General features: G+C 42.2%; 1 protein-coding gene across 1 annotated transcript in view; it reads left to right on the top strand.

Annotated features, from left to right (window-relative positions):
- LOC142303441 (solute carrier family 23 member 2-like) overlaps window positions 1-18,124 on the top strand; it is a 511,942-nt gene that overhangs the window by 172,883 nt on the left and 320,935 nt on the right. Inside the window, exon 7 of the mRNA XM_075344788.1 lies at window positions 12,623-12,779. Coding sequence (XP_075200903.1) covers window positions 12,623-12,779 — 157 coding nt within the window. The remainder of the gene's footprint in view (window positions 1-12,622; window positions 12,780-18,124) is intronic.

Genomic DNA, 18,124 nt, shown 5'->3' with positions numbered 1-18,124 from the left:
AAATTATATAAATGTGGTATCGCTGTATCCGTACTGACCGGAAGAATTGTTACTTTTACCAAATAGTGAACGGCTTAAAAACAAAAAAAAAAATCGCAAGAAACAATTCCTGAATTACTGTTTCATATTTATTCTACCTACCAAAAATGAGAATAAAAAACGATCCAAAAATGTTATGTGGTCGAAATTGGTACCAATAGAAAAGTCAACTCGTCCTGCAAAAACAAGACCTCATATTGAAGGCTCACCAAATGCAACATGGCGTCTGCTATCTATTCCAGACAATTGTGCGCTCTAAAATTCAAATGGCGCTCCTTCCCTTCCGAGCCCTGCGGTGCGTCCAAACAATTGATTTCCACTACATATGGGGTATTGGCGTACTCAGGAGAAATTGCACAATAAGTTTTATGGTGCATTTTTTCCTGATACCCAGTGAAAAAGAAAGCTACCTGGTTGAAGTAACAATTTTTGTGGTAAAAAGGTAAAAATGCATTTTTTCATTTTCACACCTCCAGTGTTATAAAACTCGGTGACATCCCTGGGGGTACAAGGTGCTCAGCAAACATCTAAATATATTCCTAGAGGTGTCTAGTTACCAAAAGGGAGTCACTTGTGAGGGAGCTCCACTGTTTAGGCACATCAGGGGTTCTCTAAACGCAACATGGTGTCCACTAATGATTGCAGCTTATTTTGCAGTCAAATGGCGCCCCTATGCTTCCCAGCCCTGCTGTGCGCCCAAACTGTAGATTTCCAACACATAGGAGGTATCTGCATACTCAAGAGAAGTTGCACAATTAATTTTATGGTACATTTTTTCCTGATACCCTTATGAAAAAGAAAGTAACAATTTTGTGAGAAAAAATATTTTTTTTATTTTCATGGTTCAATGGTCTAAACTTCTGTGAAGTCTCTGTGTGTTCAAGGGGTTCACCAAACATCTAGATAAATTTCTTGAGGAGCCTTGTTTCCAAAATGGGGTCACTTGTGGGGGAGTTCCACTGTTTAGGCACATTAGGGGATCTCCAAACGTGACATGGCATCCGCTAATGATTCCAGCCAATTTAGCTTTCAAAAATTCAAATGGCGCTCCTACATTGCTTTGGTTCCTGTGAAGAACCTAAAAGGTTAATAAACTTCTTGGATGTGGTTTTGAACAGTTTGAGGGGTGCAATTTTTAGAATGGTGTCACGTTTGGATATTTTCTGTCACATAAGCCTCTAAAAGCCACTTCAAATGTGATGTGATCCTAAAAAAATGGTTTTGTAAAGCTTGTTGGAAAAATTAGAAATTGCTGATAACCTTTGACCCCTTCTTACTTCCAAACAAAAAAAAGTTATGTGTCAGAAATTGTGCTGATGTTAATTAGACAATTGGGAAATGTTATTTAGTAACTATTTTTGTAGCATAACTTTCTGGTTTAATGTCATGAAATTGCAAAATTTTCTAAATTTTTGCCAAATTTCTGATATTTTTACAAATAAACGCAAAATATATTGTCTTAATTTTATGCCTATCCTAAAGTACAACATGTCCCAAAAAAACAATATCAGAATAACCGGGATCTGTTGAAGCGTTCTAGAGTTATAACCTGTCAAAGTGACACTGGTCATAAATAAAAAAATTGGTCCGGTCACGAAGGCAAAAACAGGCTCTGGTGCGAAAGAATTAAGAAAATGCTCAAATTTAGAATATACCCCATGCAGTGACTATTTGTTACTTTGCTAAAACAAAGTACAGCCACAATATTCCAAGCATTCCAGACTATTATGACTGTGCCAAGTTGAAGTTAATGGGGGTCATACAGCATATGTTTTGCTGCTTGATACAGAAGAGAAACTTGTCCATGGTGTAGCTTTTGTCGCTTATGCTCATAAGCTGTAAAACATATTGGAAGAGCTTAAGTGAAACCCTATGCATTGTTTTGTGGCTAAAACAGAGTGACGTGCTTTATCTCCCTTTGAAGTGAGTGTATGTATTGGAGTACTCAGTGGCAACTATTACAGTATACAGTATATATACATGTATACATGTACAGTGCTGCTGTGTTGTGCCCATACATTTGTTAGTTCTGGCCACTGCCACAACAGTTTTCAGCTGACTGTTTGAGTGTCAGATCTATGCCAATCTCATACTGGGATAGATCATAAATTGTTAAGTCTTGGACAACCTATTTCACAATCTATGTGTGTTTCCAGAAACTATTTATTGAGTAGAGTTGAGCGCGGTTCGCGGTTCTCCAGTTCTAGGCTCGAGTGATTTTGGGGGCAGTTCGAGATCGAACTAGAACTCGAGCTTTTTGCAAAAGCTCGATAGTTCTAGATACGTTCGAGAACGGTTCTAGCAGCAAAAAGCAGGGCTTTTTACAGCTACAGTGTGCAGGAGCCATCGCTGGCAGCCTGCCAGAAGCTGGTAACCAAGATAAACATCAGGTATCCAAGCAAAGCGCTTTGGTTAGTAACCCGATGTTTATCCTAGTTACGTGCAGGAAGCCCACACTTCCCCGCTCAGCTCACTCCGCCCCCTCCTGCCCGCGGCATGTACACATACACACACACACACACACACACACACACACATGGTCCCGCTCGGCTTACCTGCGGTGATGAAGTCCCGCCATCCCGACCTCAGCGCTGTCACTGTCCTCCATGGCCGCCGCTTGTCACATCACCTCTCGCTTCCGACTCGAGACTGACTAGCAGTGACGTCACGGGCCTCTCGCGATACTTGGTGTGAAGGCGCCGGTCATTGAACTCAGTGACAGGGGCTGTCAGTGTGCTGGAGATCAGCGCAGGTAATGTACCTCGCTGACAGCAGCACTTGTCATCCCCTGCAGTGATCTGGGCTGACCCATTGATGTTAGCTCAGGTCACTGCACTGCTCTCCCAGCCAATGGGGAACATCCTGCTCTTCATTGACTAGGACAGTGTGGATCGTCATGGCAACCCCTTGGATTACACCAGAACTGGATTTGTTTTTCTTTCTAATAAATTGGTTAAAGAGGGAATGTTTTGGGGAGTGTTTTTTCAAATAAAAATGTGTTTGTCGTCTATTTTTTTTTATTACTGACTGGGTTGGTGATGTCGGGTATCTGATAGACGCCTGACCTCACCAACCCCAGGGCTTGATGCCAGGTGACATTACACATCTGGTATTAACCCCATATATTACCCCGTTTGCCACCGCACCAGGGGCGGCTGCGGCCTGCTATTTTTAGGCTGGGGAGAGTCCAATAACCATGGACCTCCTTAGTCTGAGAATATCAGACCCCAGCTGTCTGCTTTACCTTGGCTGGTGATCCAATTTTGGGGGGACCCCTACGTGTTTTTTTTTTTTAATTATTTATTTAATTTAAAATAACAGCGTGGGGTGCCCTCAGTTTTGGATTACCAGCCAAGGTGAGGTTGCCAGCTGTGTTCTGCAGGCTGCAGCCTTCTGCTTTACCCTAGCTGGCTACAAAAATAGGGGGAACCCTACGTCATTTTTTTTTTTCATTTTTTTGGCTAAATACAAAGCTAAGCACCCCTTAGTGCCACATGAAAGGCACCAAAGGGTGCAAAATTACAAAATGCAGGAGAGTGGGACATTATGTGTCTTTCTGCCATTATAATGACAGAAAAGACTGATATGAAGTGCACAAGCACAAGAAAATCACCAGAGCGCTCTACGCTGTGAAAAGCAGTAGAAAATGGCACTGGAGTGAACATGTGACCGCCTCATGTAGGATGAAGCTATGGATCCTGGGTAAATTTATGCATTTACCCTCATTCAGTTTTTTTGCAGTACACAAAAAAAACGGAAGGCACACGGATGACAAACAGATGACATACGGACCGTCTACGGAACGAAAACGGATGCCACACGGATGCACCCGTGAAAAAAAACGGACTGTTTTTTGCAGACCACAAAAATGGATCGGTCGTGTTAATGTAGCCTTATTCTGATCTGCCGTTTATAAACAGCAGGCAGAAATAAGTGAATAACGCCCCCCAGCGTCAGAAAATCTCCGGGGTTTCAGGGCTAGCTGAGACCCTGGAGATCATGATTCAGGACGGTTTTTCCGGTCCCCGCTCACGTGATCACAGGTATACACCGTACACCGATGATCACGTTACAGTAAATGACAGCGCCGGTAAAAAATTATTTATCTCCCATCTGGCATGAACAAACACTTCTCCACTTCTTCTCCACTTCTTCTCCACTTCTCCACTTCTCCGCTTTTTCTCCACTTTTTCTCCACTTTTTCTCCATTTTTTCTCCACTTTTTCTCCACTTTTTCTCCATTTTTTCTCCACTTTTTCTACATTTTTTCTCCACTTTTTCTCCACTTTTTCTCCACTTTTTCTCCACTTTTTCTCCACTTTTTCTACATTTTTTCTACATTTTTTTCTCCACTTTTTCTACATTTTTTCTCCACTTTTTCTCCACTTTTTCTCCACTTTTTCTCCACTTTTTCTACATTTTTTCTCCACTTTTTCTCCGTTCTTTTTCTATGGTCGGTCTACCCATTAGCTCTGCCATGCATAGTGTAGCTCTACATCTACTGCACATGTTACTTTATGATTGACATCTTTTTCGTACCAGAGCTGTCTAAGCCTACTCTGACCCCATATTTGTCATTACTATATTGTCCTTGTACTGTATTATGACATTTGTATCATGTGTTTCATTTCTTGCTGTGTTGCAATTTTTTTGCTGCATCCCAATTGTACCTCTACATTGTTCGAGTTTATGTTATTGTTCTCTCACTCTTATGTGATACTGATTATTGTCATTTTTCATGATTACATGCAGATAAGTCCAATCTGACGAAGGCTCAGGCTGAAACGTCATTTGTAACTTGTTTTGGACAAAAACATATATGCTTATGAAAAAATTTTTTTTCTTAATACGGACCAATAAAGAGTGATTTTGCATTACTATCCATTGTGACTTACTGACTTAGTCTGGGAGATTTAGAGTGCCGAGGTTACTCACTAATTTTATCTATTATTACCTCTGAGCACCTATATACCAGTGAGCAGAGCTTCCTCTACAGTAGTTCTCCTGATTAGGCATGCCCTTACCTCATGAGCAGGGCATTGCAGCTTTGGTAGCAACCATTACGACATGGACTCTGCTGCTGTGGACCCGGGGAGAGTGAGTGCAGATTCATTGCACCCACACTCCTCACATGAAGGGTCCGCACTCCTAGAAAATGGGGGATACGTTCCCTGAGTGTCTCCCCCCCATATTCTAGACGGTCCAGAGTCGTCGTGGGACCCCTTTATTTTTTTTTTACAATAAATTGGTGAAAGAGGAAATGTTTTGGGGACTGTTTTTTCAAATAAATTTCTTTTGTCGATTTTTTGTTTTTGTTAGTACTGACAGTTTATGATGTTGGGTATCTAATAGACGCCATGACATCACAAACTGCTGGGCTTGATCTCAGGTGACTTTACAGCTAGTATCAACCCGATTTATTACCCCGTTTGCCACTGCACCAGGGCACGGGATGAGCTGGGGTGAAGCACCAGGATTGGCGCATCTAGTGGATGCGCCACGTCTGGGGTGCCTGCAGCCTGCTATTTTTAGGCTGTGAAGGCCCAATAACTATGGACCTTCCCACCTTGAGAATACCAGACTACAGCTGTCCGCTTTACCTTGGCTGGTGATCCAATTTGGAGGGGACCCTACTTTTTTGTGTAATTATTAATATTTATAAAATAATTATAAAAAAAGAGCCTGGGGGGACCTCCACATTGGATCCCCAACCACGGTAAAGCTTCCAGCTGTGGTTTTCAGGCTACAGACGTCTGCTTTACCCTAGCTGGCTATCAAAAATGGGGGGACCCAACGTCATTTTTTTTTAACTATTTTTTAAATAGAAAAAATTAATGGGCTTCCCTGTATTTTGATTGCCAACCAAGGTAACGACAGGCAGATGGGGGTGGCAACCCATAGCTGTCTGCTTTATCTTCGCTGAGAATCAAAAATACCGCGGAGCGCTATGTCATTTTTTTTAAAGATTTATTTTTACAGCACTGTGATGTCCAGCAATCAAAATACCGGGAAGCCAATTTTGTTTTTAGTTATTTAAATAAATAATTAAAAAAATATATATGGGCTCCCGCTGCATTTTTTGTATTGCTAGCTAAGGGTAATCCAAGCAGCTACTGGCTGCTAACCCCCACTGCTTGGTGTTACCTTCACTGGCAATGGAAAATCCAGGGAAGCATTTTTAAATTTTTTGGCCAAAAAACTACAAAAAAAGGACGTGAGCTTCGCCATATTTTTGTATGCTAGCCAGGTATAGCAGGCAGGTGCTGGAAGAGTTGGATACAGCGCCAAAAGATGGCGCTTCTATGAAAGTGCCATTTTCTGAGGCGGCTGCAGACTGCAATTCTCAGCAGTGGGGCCCAGAAAGCTCAGGCCAACCTATGCTGCGTATTCCAATCCCCAGCTGCCTAGACGTACCTGGCTGGACACAAAAATGGAGCGAAGCCTACGTCATTTGTTTTCTAATTATTTCATGAAATTCATGAAATAATAAAAAAAAGGGCTTCCCTTTATTTTTGGTTCCCAGCCGGGTAAAAAAAAGAGGCAACTGGGGGTTGGGGGCAGCCGTACCTGCCTGCTGTACCTGGCTAGCATACAAAAATATGGCGAAGCCCACATAATTTTTTCAGCAAAAAACTTCTGCATACAGTCCTGTATGGAGTATGCTGAGTATGCTGAGCCTTGTAGTTCTGCAGCTGCTGTGTGTCTGTATGGAGAAGAGCAGACAGCAGCTGCAGAACTACAAGGCTCAGCATACTCCATCCAGGACTGTATGCAGAAGTTTTTTGCCCACCAAAAAAATGACGTGGGCTTCGCCATATTTTTGTATGCTAGCCAGGTACAGCATGCAGCTACGGGCTCCCTCCAACCCCCAGTTGCCTATTTGTACCCGGCTGGGAACCAAAAATATAGGGAAGCCCTTTTTTTTTAATTATTTCACTTATTTCATGAAATAATTAAAAAACAAATGACGTGGGCTTCGCCCTATTTTTGTGTCCAGCCGGGTACAACTAGGCAGCTGGGGATTGGAATCCGCAGCACAGGTTAGCCCGAGGTTTCTGGGCGCCTCTGCTGCGAATTTCAGTCCGCAGCCGTCCCAGAAAATGGCGCTCTCATAGAAGCGCCATCATCTGGCGCTGTATCCAACTCTTCCAACAGCCCTGGAGCCGGGTGGCTTGTTGGGTAATCATGAGTTAATACTGGCTTTGTTTTACTAGCCAGTATTAAGCCAGAGATTCTTAATGTCAGGCACGTTTGACCCGGCCATTAAGAATCTCCAATAAAGGGTTAAAAAAAAGACACCACACAGAGAAAAAATACTTTAATAGAAATAAATACACAGACACATTAGAGACTCCATCTTTATTACCCCCTGTCAGCCCAATAAATCCCCAATAAACCAGCGCTGATAAGAGGTTTTTAATAGAGGCTTAGATTATAAGCAGCAATTTCAGCGTTCCAAGTGCCTTTAAATGAATTTGAAGAAACTGCACTTCAGGATTGTAGTGAGGATTGTAGTGAGGATGAGGTGCCCCAGCCCATTACTTGATGGGCTGGGGCACCTCATCCTCACTACAATCCTCACTAGTGTAGTAGTAGTGACGATTGTAGTGAGGATGAGGTGCACCAGCCCATCATGGGCTGGGGCACCTCATCCTCACTACAATCTTCACTACAATCGGGAAGCAGCGTGCAGCCTTCACTCCGTGAGTGATCAGTGCTGCTAGCGGTAACGCTGACAGACGCGTTACCATAGCAACGGTGCTCCCGGAGCCGCGGTTAGCGGTGGCGTCACCGCTAACTGCGTTGCTATGGCAACGGTGATCTCCGTTAATGACCGGCTGTGTCAGCCGGTCCCTAACGGAATGGGGAGTCGACCGTGTGCTAGAGCATATCGCCGGTACACGGCGATACACAAATGTGCACCGTGTACCGGAGAGATGCACTCGCAGGTCCTACATGACGTGTCATAGTCATGTGACCAGTCTGTAGCCAATGAGATAATAGCCACCTGACTGGTCACATGGCTATTTTGACGTCATGATAGGTCCTGCTTCTCTTCTGGCAGTGCCGGTCACCGGGAGGATTCAGCGATCATCGGATGGAATAGCGGCAGGAGACAGAGTGCAGGAGGGATCGCGGGGACCGGTAAGTGTTATGGCAATGTTTATTAACTGTTTGTGTACATTTATCATGCATTTTGATGTGTTTGTGATTGCCTCCCATTCTAGCCTATTGGTTCTAGTTTGGTTCGACGAACCGAACTCGAACGGGACCCCCGTTCGGCGAACTGACCTCGAGCCGAACCGCGACCGGTTCGCTCATCTCTATTATTGAGCACTCAAATTGCATATTTACAACTTTTATTCTGAAACATCCTCTTAATTTCTGGAAGAGGGTCAAAATAGTCACTGATGAATTCTTTCAGTTTAAATAGCAAAATGGGATCATTTTAGAGGGGATTTCTGCTGTTTTGGATCCTCAGATCTTTTCAAATAACACCCACAAACTACTTCAGGAAAAAAGATGTAACTAATAGGGATGATCGAATACTTTGATTATTCGGCTTCGCTAATATTTTCCGAATACCTTTGCCGCTATTCGACTATTCGATGTGCAGTGTAAGTCTATTGGAAGCCCGAATAGTTCTGAATAGTTGTTATTCAGGTTTCCCATAGACTTACATTGCGCATCAAATATTCGCGAATAGTCGAATAGCGGCGAGGTATTCGGAAAATATTTGTGAAGCTGAATAATCAAAGTATTCGATCATCCCTAGTAGCTAAACGTAAAAATGTAATTTTTAATTTTTGCATCACATTGTTTTAACTTTTGTCAAGCATATTTTCATCCAAAATGGTCACAATGCCCCTAGATGAATTCTTTGAGAGATATTCACAATGGGGTAACTTGTAGGGTTTTGTGCTGTTTTGGCTCCTTAGGAACTCTGCATTTCAACATAGCAATCACAATATATTCCTACAAAATGTAAGCTCCAAAAGTCAAATAGCACTCCTGCCCTTCCATCACGCTTTCAAGAGAAATTAGGTAACAAATTTTAGGACCATATTCTCTTGCTGCCTATTGCGAAAATTCGTGGCTCAAGTAATATTTTAATTGAAAAAAGTAATGTGAGTTTGGGCTCATGCGCACGTTCCGTAATTACATGCATTTACGCTGCGTAATGCACTGCAGCGTAAATGCATGCGACCTGCGTCCCCTGCACAATCTATGTAGATTGTGCATAATCTGTGCGCACGTTGCTTTTATGAACGCAACGATTTTGGTGCTAAAATTTTGACCCAAATCCGTGCATTCAAAAAAGCAGCATGTCAAATAATTTGTGCGCTTTGGATGCAGCTCCCACTCTGTCTATGGTGGGGGAAGCAGCCATAAACCATGAAATCGGGATATATTGTGCTGAAACACTGCATCCATTATGCAGTGTTTCTGCAGCAATTTGAAGCGCACATGTGCTGTCAAATCGCTGCAGAATAATCAGCAGGTATGTGCGAACATAGCCTTTTAATATTAGCATGACAATGTGATACATTTTTTTGAAGCACTTCTGTTCCAAAATGATCACTACATCTAAAAACAAATTCCTTGAGGTGTGTAGTATTCAAGCTGGTGTTATGTATGGTATGTTTCTGCTGCTTAAGTATTCTCTGGGGAATTGCATATGTGTCAAGGACTTTGCAAGTTACTGTATTCCAGTTAAAATTGTTCTCCAAAAGTCAAAAAGCTTATTTTTCCTTATCTGCTATATTTCAAACTTACATAAGCAAGGATGGTTGACCTTAGGGAGATCAACATCCAACACCGCGGAGACACCATAACGTGTTTCTCAACGCAGTGATTCTAGAGCAATTCCCCCTTGGAAATATTCAAAACAAGAAAACCTGCGGAGACACTATCACATGTTTCTCAATGCTGCCAGGAAACTAGCCAGGTCTTTCACCAGGAAGGAACAACCACAAGAAGGGCAGTCTCCAGTCAAGGAGACCACCTATGCCTAACATGGTATCCATTGACAGACAGCTGTTTCGGGGTATTTGCCCCTCATCAGTGTGGAGTAGGAAACTGGCTAGTGGGAGCATTGCCTAGTAGAAGACTACATAAGCAAGCATGGTTGACCTTAGGAAGATCAACATCCAACACCGCGGAGACACTATCACGTGTTTCTCAATGCAGTGATTCTAGAGCAATGCCCCCTGGGAAATATTCAAAACAAGAAAGCCTGCAGAGACACCATCACATGTTTCTCAACGCTGACAGGAAACTGGCAAGGTCTTTCACCAGGAAGGAACAACCACAAGAAGGGCAGTCTCCAGTCAAGGAGACCACCTATGCCTATCCCGGTGGCGGGTAATCTGAGTGACGTCATCGCTGATCGCCCAGCTCACTTCAGTTGCTGTGTGGAGCTGTCAGAGAGCGGTCATGGTCTGTGGCCGCTCGCTGTCAGCTCCATGTAGCAGAGCTGAAAGCGTTGTGGGACCTCATGTGGATTACGTCGGACCTGGAGGGGTATTTGGGGATTAATAAAGTGGTGAAAGAGGATGTTTTTTTGTCTTTTATTCCAAATAAAGGATTTTTTGGATGTGAGTGTTTATTTTCTTTAACTTACAGGTTAATCATGGAAGGTATTTCGGGGAGATGCCTGCCATGATTAACCTAGGACTTAGTGGCAGCTATGGGCTGCTACCTTTAACTCCTTATTACCCCGATTGCCACCACACCAGGGCAATTCGGGATGATCCGGGTAGAGTCACGGGACTGTCGCATCTAATGGATGCGGCAATTCCAGGCAGCTGCTGACTGATATTGTTAGGCTGGGGGGCTCCCCATAACGTGGAGCTCCCCATCTTGAGAATACCAGCCTTCAGCCATGCGGCTTCACCCTGGCTGGTATCAAAATTGGGGGGGACCTCACATTGTTTTGTTTTAATTATTTATTTTTTTACTGCACGATATAGACATGCCCACCGGCGGCTGTGATTGGTTGCAGTGAGACAGCTGTCACTCAGCATTGGGGTGTGTCTGACTGCAACCAATCATAGGCGCCGGTGGGTGGGGGAAGCAGGGAATACGAGATGGAATAATGAGCGGCTGGCATTTTCAAAAGAGGAGAAGCACAGTGTGAACGCCGTGCAGCGCCGCGCCGGTGATAGGGCATCGATTAGTATGAGAGAGGGGGTGGGAGGGAGAGACCGACATCGACAGAGAGAGAGAGACCGAAAGACCTGCGTTTGTTATGTCAAATAAACATGCAGATCGCAACCAAAATGCAGTGCAAACGCACTGCTTAGCATTTTGGTAGCGTTTTTCTACACCTCATTGATTTTAATGGTTGTAGAACGCTGCCAAACGCTCAAAAGAATTGACATGCTGCTTTTTTAAACGCAGAGATTTTGTCAAATTTTTTACTTTCCAAACGCTGCATTGAAAAAAGCAACGTGTGCACGGATTTTTCATGATTCTCATAGACTTTGCTGGGGAAGCAGAACGCATGCATTTTGACAATGTGACGCTGCAGCTTAAAACGCTGCGGAAACGCAAGCAACGTGCGCACAAGCCCTTAAATTGACAGCAGTGGACTGGTCTTGTACCTTCTCTCCAAGCTAGCCATTTGTTTTCCTACATTCTAGGATAATGGCAGAATCACACTCTCATATCTTGGAAGATTCCTCAATTTGCAACCTGATGTGAGATTCTAATCTCACCTCAATGGAGAGGCAGTCTGAAGGTGACCACAACTAGTTAACTAATTCAGCCCCTGCAGTGTTGACGAGTAGGTGATAGGCTTCGCCTTCCTTGGTAGTAGTACAAAGCAGGCAACATTCCCCTCCCCCACTTCCATGTTTCTAACTGCTTAGCGGGATCAAAACAGTTTTGGTAATTCTACTGTACTGATCATTGAGAAGCTTAAAAAACAATTTTTAAGGATGCAGTGATCAGATTTTAAAGAAGCATCAAAGTTTATATCTTCAGAATATATTGCAATCATCATATATATTTAATAGCAGTGTGTACTTAAAATTGCTCATTTTACTTTTCTACCCAGTAAATGCTTCTAGTTTATGTGCTCTATATAAAAATTCTATATAGAATTCACTTGTCCCCACTTGAATAATTTCCTTCTTCAACTCCTGACCCAGCTGCTCCCTCCTCCTTCTGTCAAAAACTTCTGTCCAGACTCATGTTGCGAAAAGAAACTTTCTTTTTCTAAATAGAGCTTAGAAGGATTCAGCTAGTCAGTTTTTTTATCATGTGATGTTATAACCCTAATAGAAAACAGAAGAATTAACTGGGTAGAAAGGCAAAATAAGCAATTGTAAGTACACAATGCAATATAATAGGATCACTGCAACATATAAAGAAGATAAAAATTTTAATGGAAGTGCGTCTTTAAAGTAGCAGGATTTCTGCACATCTAGATAGAAGAGCCTGAATTTAGTAATTAAACTAATAATTACTGTTCCACTGTGGCCCTGAGCTATTCTGTCTTAACTTCTAAAAATACTAAAATGTACATAATTTCATCATTTACATATGGAAAATGTTTAACTATTTTTTTTTTACCCAGGTATTACTAGGGATGTGTTTATCCTGGCTGATTTGTTACATTTTGACACATTTCGATGTGTTTCCAACAAACCCAATAGAATATGGATTTGCTGCGCGGACTGACATTAATAGTGATGCAATTGAGAATTCTCCCTGGTTTCACGTTCCATATCCAGGTATGTTATTATCTCCTCTAAATTTAAAAACAATAAATTACATGCTATAAGAATAAAATAATGGAGTGATAATGTAAGTACAGTAAAAGACAAATGGAGGGGTTAATAATTATTTTTTGTAATTTTTCAATGAAATTAAAATGTTGTCTATTTTAAACACACAAATCTTGTTTGAAAAATCCACTAGAAAAATGTTCACTGTGTGCACTTGAACTGAGTACAATGCATCTAATATAAGGATTGGATAACTCATTGGTTATCTTCCTGACGATTGATTAAATGGGGAGATTTCCATTCTGATGTCATGTACAGTTATAAAAATATAGTAGAAAATGTTATTGATGCCCCATTTTCCCAGCAGATGCTGGTGACATAGAAAAAAAAATGTTAAGAGAAACCTTAACTGAATTATTATAATCCACAATACAAGGTCCTATTCATCTAGCTTTAGGCTAAGGTACCTTGCAATGTAAGGCAGGTGTGTATTGCTTGTCTGATGGGCAGCTGCTTTGTCAAATATACAACGGCTTGCTGCAACATCATTATTATTATTATTTATTTATAGAGCACCATTAATTCCATAGTGCTGTACATGAGAAGGGGTTACATACAAAATACATATACAAGTTACAATAGTCAGACTAGTACAGAGGGAAGAGGGCCCTGCCCTTGTGGGTTTACATTCTATAAGATTTTGGGGAGGAGACAGTAGGTGGGGTGTAGATTAGGCGGCAGCTCCGCACGGTGGTCTGGTGGCAGCTTTGCACGGTGGTTAGGCGGCAGCTCCGCAAGGTGGTGAGGCAGCTGCTCTGCACAGTGATCGGGCGGCAGCTCCGCACGGTGGTCGGGCGGCAGCTCTGCACGCTGCTCGGGCGGCAGCTCTACACGGTGCTCGGGCGGCAGCTCTGCATGGTGGTGAAGCAGTGAGGTCATTGTAGATTATAGGCATTTCTGAACAGATGAGTTTTCAAGTACCATTTGAAGCTTGCAAGGGTAGCAGATAGTCTGACATGTTGAGGCAGCGAGTTCCAGGAGACTGGGGATGCTCGGGAGAAGTCTTGGAGTCTGTTGCGTGAGGAGCGAATGAGATAGGAGGAGAGAAGGAGATCTTGGGAGGACCGGAGGTGACGTGTTGGAGTGTAGTGGGAAATTAGTTCAGAGATATACGGAGGAGACAGATTATGCACAGCCTTGTAGCTCAGTGTTAGTAGTTTGAATTGGATACGGTGGAAGATTGTGAGCCAGTGGAGGGACTTGCAGAGAGGAGAAGCGGGGTGGTATTGAGGAGAGAGGTGGATCAGCCGGGCAGCAGAGTTAAGGATGGACTGGAGAGGGGCAAGCGTGTTAGCAGGGAGACCACCGAGCAGGTCATTAGGAAATAAAGGATTAATCCATTCTTCTCAGATGAATATTGTTGGATAATGCTATCAAAAGCAAGCACTTTTACAACTTACTGTTTAATAACATTTACAGCCATTCTTCACATATGTATACTGTTCTTTGTTTATAGCTTGTTGCCTAGGATACCGACCATGCCTGACACCTACTTTGTAAGCAGTGCACTAAAGCTGACTAGGGCCAGATGCTAACGGCTTGCTCTTGTGATCCAGTCAACTTCAAAACAAGCATAAGGGCTCATTCACAAGTCCGGTTTTCCATGTAGAAGAAAAATGAACCATTATTTTGATCAGACTTTGCTCAGAGTTGACCAGAGTGTGGTCCAAGTGGCATCTGTTTTTCTCGTACGTGGAGAAATAAAATGTGTCTCCACCTTCTCCATTCTGACAGTCCGTGAAAATCGGACCACACTGGGATGTCATTATTAAAATGGGTAAGCTGTCCTTGAGTCATATGACCTTCTATATATCAAAAGATTATACACCATGGTTACATGATTATATGAGAGTATATGCATACAAGTCACAGAGATGACCTTCATCTATTCATATATTGTTAAAATAAATGTGATGACCCATGGGGGAGATGCCAGATGTTGCAGAGGGGCCAGCTAGGAAATGTAGTTTCACTGGCAGCAGATAGTACTGTCACAGTAGCTGAAGTGGGTCATTGGAATGTTTCCTGCGTGTCCACAATAATTGTCAATAGTAGGAGGTGGCACTTACGAAGATGGTATAGGACCACCCGGAGGTGCACCTATGAAGGTGGTGTCTAGGTGCAGGTGTTGGAGTGATGTTTGTGCAATCACAAGCAGCCAGACACAAGGGTGAACTTACAAACATAACACTTTACTCAAGTGAAAAATAGCATACACTCTTTCTCTTAAAGGGAACGTGGCAGCAGTTCACTGTATATGATATACTTAGCATTTTGCCTATGAAAGTAGGTGTCTTCTCCTTATGAAACAAGGGCAGCTAGAGTACAGTTCTTCTCACTTGCTGTAAGAGGTAATACAATGCTTAGTCCAGGTAATGCTTTGTTGATGTAGGGATCTTAACGGGTTGGCTCCCCGTTGCAACACACTAGTGGTATGGAGTTACTCATGGTTTTGGCGCTACTATTTCCTATTGTAGGGGGTAAGGAAGACAGAGTTTGTTCCATAGACGTCACGTTACACTGGTTCTGCCTGGAAGCACATAGAAAGTATGCAGGAGAGTACATGTTCAGCCTTATCTCTCGTGGCTGTACAAAACTTCTCTGCTTTGTGGAGTTGATTATATGAAGGAAAAGAAGTCCCCTCAGCATGGACTGGGATTGAGATTCTGGCAGCTTCTTCCCTCTTTTCTGACTAGATCTGTTTGGTCCAGTTTACTGGATGTGTCAGCTCTGAGGTGGGAGACTACTTCCAGCTGTTTCCATGGCAGCTTGTTGTGAGAGTAATGAACACCTAACTTTCGTATCCATTCATTGACCAGTAGATGGCAGCAAAGTACATTTAACAAACCCCAGTGTACGTATAGCATAACACAATGCATTAAGTACTGCCCGACTCACAGTGAACAAAGTAATTATGATACAAGTAAAATATATCTTTGTACCGTGTTAGCCAGTAGAGATAAAAAAATTGTTTAAAAGAACAGAGAGTCCTCAGTGGTTGATACCTTTTAATGGCTAACTGAAAAGATGGTAATAATTGCAAGCTTTCGAGACTACTCAGGTCTCTTCATCAGGCATGCCTGATGAAGAGACCTGAGTAGTCTCGAAAGCTTGCAATTATTACCATCTTTTCAGTTAGCCATTAAAAGGTATCAACCACTGAGGACTCTCTGTTCTTTTAAACAATTTTTTTATCAAAGTAATTATGGCATACTGGAACAGATCTACTGCCACACGACAACTGATAACTCAGCAACAGTAGAATGGATACTGGGATACCACATACTGTAAATTTACAGACTTTGTACAATATTTACCATTGGCATGCCCAATAAATGTACAATAATGATAAGCTATTTTTTTTTACTCGACAATTTTTGTTCTTTAATATATTTAGTGTCACTGAAAACCACTTTAAAAGGTATAAAAATTCAAGATAAAATGAAATTATCACCTAATTTGAGCTGAGGTGATAAATTCTAGATTGATGGGTATCTGATCGCTGAGTCCCCAATGATTGACAGAAGGAGGAACATTTATACCATGTTTGAAAGGAGCAAATGACTAGAGGGGAGGTTGCGCATGTACACCGCATCTTCATTCAGAAAAGGACAAAAGTGCTCTGTTTTAGTGATTCTTAGGGGTCTCAGCCATTGAAATCCCCCGTGATCTAGACGTTTGGATAGGTATATCCACTGAAATATCTCTTTAAATACTATTTCTCATACGAGAGAAAGGTATTTTTTAATGAGACCCCTGTGAATGTTAAGGTGATTCCAACTTTACTTATACTGCTTATAGAAGTGATTGCAAAGTGACAGGTATGTAGACCAACCTCTCTCTTCAAATGGCCCAACATAGGACTCCATTGTCAAGATAGGCATGGTAGTAGTGAGGCACAAATATTTTAGATGTTTATGGCTTATCCTGATAAGCTAAAAATGTCTGAAGTGGGAATAAGTCAATCTAATTTCCTTTGAAGGCAAGATATTGACCTTAGTAAAGAAATTTAGCCTCATCCCACACACCAAACAAGATGCCATGTTCTGGGTCAACACATTCAAAAAACCTGTCAACATATGATTGACTTTGCTTATCTACCAGTTATATTTTAATTTCTCTTAATGCAGTTTTAAATATAAATATATATTTTAAATATATCAGCTTTGTGGCTTATGAAGGAGGAATGGTGTAGAGCAGATAGCACTGTGGTACCTTACAGTTAGTTGATACAGTCAGGGCCAGAAATATTTGGACAGTGACACAAGTTTTGTTATTTTAGCTGTTTACAAAAACATGTTCAGAAATACAATTATATATATATAATATGGGCTGAAAGTGCACACTCCCAGCTGCAATATGAGAGTTTTCACATCCAAATCGGAGAAAGGGTTTAGGAATCATAGCTCTGTAATGCATAGCCTCCTCTTTTTCAAGGGACCAAAAGTAATTGGACAAGGGACTCTAAGGGCTGCAATTAACTCTGAAGGCGTCTCCCTCGTTAACCTGTAATCAATGAAGTAGTTAAAAGGTCTGGGGTTGATTACAGGTGTGTGGTTTTGCATTTGGAAGCTGTTGCTGTGACCAGACAACATGCGGTCTAATGAACTCTCAAATGAGGTGAAGCAGAACATCCTGAGGCTGAAAAAAAAGAAAAAATCCATCAGAGAGATAGCAGACATGCTTGGAGTAGCAAAATCAACAGTCGGGTACATTCTGAGAAAAAAGGAATTGACTGGTGAGCTTGAGAACTCAAAAAGGCCTGGGCGTCCACGGATGACAACAGTGGTGGATCATCGCTGCATACTTTCTTTGGTGAAGAAGAACCCGTTCACAACATCAACTGAAGTCCAGAACACTCTCAGTGAAGTAGGTGTATCTGTCTCTAAGTCAACAGTAAAGAGAAGACTCCATGAAAGTAAATACAAAGGGTTCACATCTAGATGCAAACCATTCATCAATTCCAAAAATAGACAGGCCAGAATTAAATTTGCTGAAAAACACCTCATGAAGCCAGCTCAGTTCTGGAAAAGTATTCTATGGACAGATGAGACAAAGATCAACCTGTACCAGAATGATGGGAAGAAAAAAGTTGGAGAAGAAAGGGAACGGCACATGATCCAAGGCACACCACATCCTCTGTAAAACATGGTGGAGGCAACGTGATGGCATGGGCATGCATGGCTTTCAATGGCACTGGGTCACTTGTGTTTATTGATGACATAACAGCAGACAAGAGTAGCCGGATGAATTCTGAAGTGTACTGGGATATACTTTCAGCCCAGATTCAG

Source organism: Anomaloglossus baeobatrachus, chromosome 4, assembly GCF_048569485.1.
Source record: "Anomaloglossus baeobatrachus isolate aAnoBae1 chromosome 4, aAnoBae1.hap1, whole genome shotgun sequence".
In the NCBI taxonomy this organism is placed as follows: Eukaryota; Metazoa; Chordata; class Amphibia; order Anura; family Aromobatidae; genus Anomaloglossus; species Anomaloglossus baeobatrachus.
Note: the sequence above shows the minus strand (reverse complement) of the source record. Positions and strands in the feature narration are given on the sequence as shown.